At 40.8% G+C, this 2198-nt stretch overlaps 1 protein-coding gene across 1 annotated transcript in view; it reads right to left on the bottom strand.

Moving 5' to 3' along the window:
• Positions 1-1833: 1833 nt before the first annotated feature.
• The window catches only part of MYCT1 (myc target 1), a 22941-nt gene continuing 22576 nt past the window's right edge, over positions 1834-2198 (bottom strand). Inside the window, 1 exon segment of the mRNA XM_009884050.1 lies at positions 1834-2198. This exon segment is cut by the window's right edge and continues 11 nt beyond it. Coding sequence (XP_009882352.1) covers positions 1942-2198 — 257 coding nt within the window. The 3' untranslated portion in view covers positions 1834-1941.

The raw sequence follows: 2198 nt of genomic DNA, 5'->3' as shown, positions 1-2198 counted from the left end.
CTAGACACCAGAATAAGACTGTAAATGAAAACATTATTATTAATGAATGAAATAACACAACTTTCTTTCTGCAGAGGACTTTTGTTTTAATTCCACAGCTTGCGACCAGCCGAATGCAGTTTTGCCATCTTATCAGCAAGTCCTCGGTGTAGTAGAATCCGTAGTGTCCGTAGTGAAACGCTCTGTAAACTCTGTAAATTGTTGTTCTTCTAGCAATGACATATATCCTTTTAGAATGGAAAATGTTGCACACTAAAAATAAAACAATGAAAGCCAGTCAGTAAATACATGCAAAATAATTTGCCTTTACAATAAGGAATAATTGTGGTTTGCAGTAAGTAACGCTTGTAAGCTCAAGGATTGTCATTATATTTGCAAATCAGATGATATTGGGCTGGAAGATTGCAGTCAAGAGGTCAATACCAGTGCTTCCTGAGGGGTGCTGAGCTCGGCAAAGGGATGCATGCTGCCAGTCTCCAAAAGCCCGGAAACTTAAGATGTCAAGCATTTTGCCTCTTCTCAAAAGCTGCTGAATCTTTGTCCCTCCCAGAAGACAGATGAGGATTTGTTCTCTCTACAGAAGCACAGGAACGGCCCCTCAGAATCAGGAGTCCCTCAGCTGGTAGGTGCCCAGCCCTTTTAGGATGAAAAGGCTTATTTGAAAGTGAGGAGTAGAACTGCTCCTCTGCTTTTGGAAATTCTTTACCCTTTATTTGAACCTAAAATATTTAACAGGAAACTGATACAGTAAAGCTTAATCAGGTCCCATTTGCCTGTGCTGTTTCCAAATCCTGGACTTCTCACGTCAATGCAATTAGTCTCTACTAAGCCAGGGGTTAGCTTGATGTGATACACGTATAACAGTCAAGGATATATGTCAACCTCGACTAAATATTCTATTTCTATCTTCATATTTTAACTAATTGTATAATCCCAGTATTCAGCTGTAGATGTCTAAAATCTTGCTTTAGTGAAAGACAAGATTTCAGTGAATAACTTGCCGGGAAGAATTAAACATTGGTACAATTTGTGAAATACAATTTGAAATAAGGAAATGAGTAATCACATAGCAAAACAGGAAACTTAATTAAAAAAAAATAGTTGTCATTCATGCTGCTTATCTTGATAACCAGAACTAGAAAAATGAAACATGAGGAGTTCTGGCCCCATACAGCCTTACTGGGTGTTAAAATGAGACTACCTGTTCTGCTGGCTGCAGGCAGAAAATTCTTTATATTTGTGACCATGCATTTAGTATGTTGTTTCAAACTGCTTGAAGCTTGGTATACTTCAACATTTTTCCCATACTGTGGAGGGAATTTTATACAAGCAGCCTTAACATGGAGTCTTTTAAGATCCTCTGCAATCAGCAGAACAGGATGTCTATGACTACAGCCAGGACTGTGACGTTAAATCCGCTACAAGGTCTGCGTCTAAGGTTCCTCAGGCAGAAGCTGTTCTGTGGTTGTACGAAGAAGGTGGATAATAGGAGGTGTTCTCTGAAAGTTTAACATCCTTGGTAAAATATATATATATTTTATTTTTTTTTTAAGAAACAAAATAGTGAAATTTGCAGAAATGTGTATATTGGTAATCCCTAACATGATCTCTTCCTTCAGGAAATGAGCTGTTTTTTATGTGGCAGCATTTTCTTTCCTCTAAAGTAAAGATACAATGGTTACAATTAAAGATACAACACTATAAATATGCAAGCATATGGCAGAGCAGGAAATTAGAGCCAGCAGTGCAAAGACAAGCGATCCCTTGGACAGTGGGATATTGCGCTCTAAGAAACCACCACTACCCGCCTCTTAGCAGTGTATGTCCCCTCCACAATGGCAGCCAGAGGCTTCTCAGAGATCTTCATCATGCACAGAAAATTGTTGAGATGATTGAGGTTCCTCTTAAAATGGATGGGCGTGTTTGCAGGAAGGACCAAGCTCAGGAGTCTGGGAAAGCTTTTATGATGGTTTCATAGGCGGGAGGTGGGGTTTGTGTGGAGTGGCAGATGCGGAGACTGTTGTTAGACCAGTGGAATTCGGGTCGACTTAAGCTGTTGGTGGTGCTTCCCACAAGGGTTGTGGTGGTGTTTGTGGGAGTGAGGGTGATCAGCTGACTGTTCGTCTCCACAGGGAGGGGAGGACACTGCAGGAAAGGGTGGAAGGTGGACGCGCGGAAGCTTGACTTTCTGGGGAAAG

The sequence above is a fragment of the Charadrius vociferus genome, unplaced genomic scaffold (assembly GCF_000708025.1).
Source record: "Charadrius vociferus isolate BGI_N301 unplaced genomic scaffold, ASM70802v2 scaffold494, whole genome shotgun sequence".
Lineage (NCBI taxonomy): Eukaryota > Metazoa > Chordata > Aves > Charadriiformes > Charadriidae > Charadrius > Charadrius vociferus.
This window is presented reverse-complemented; position numbering and strand designations above follow the sequence as displayed.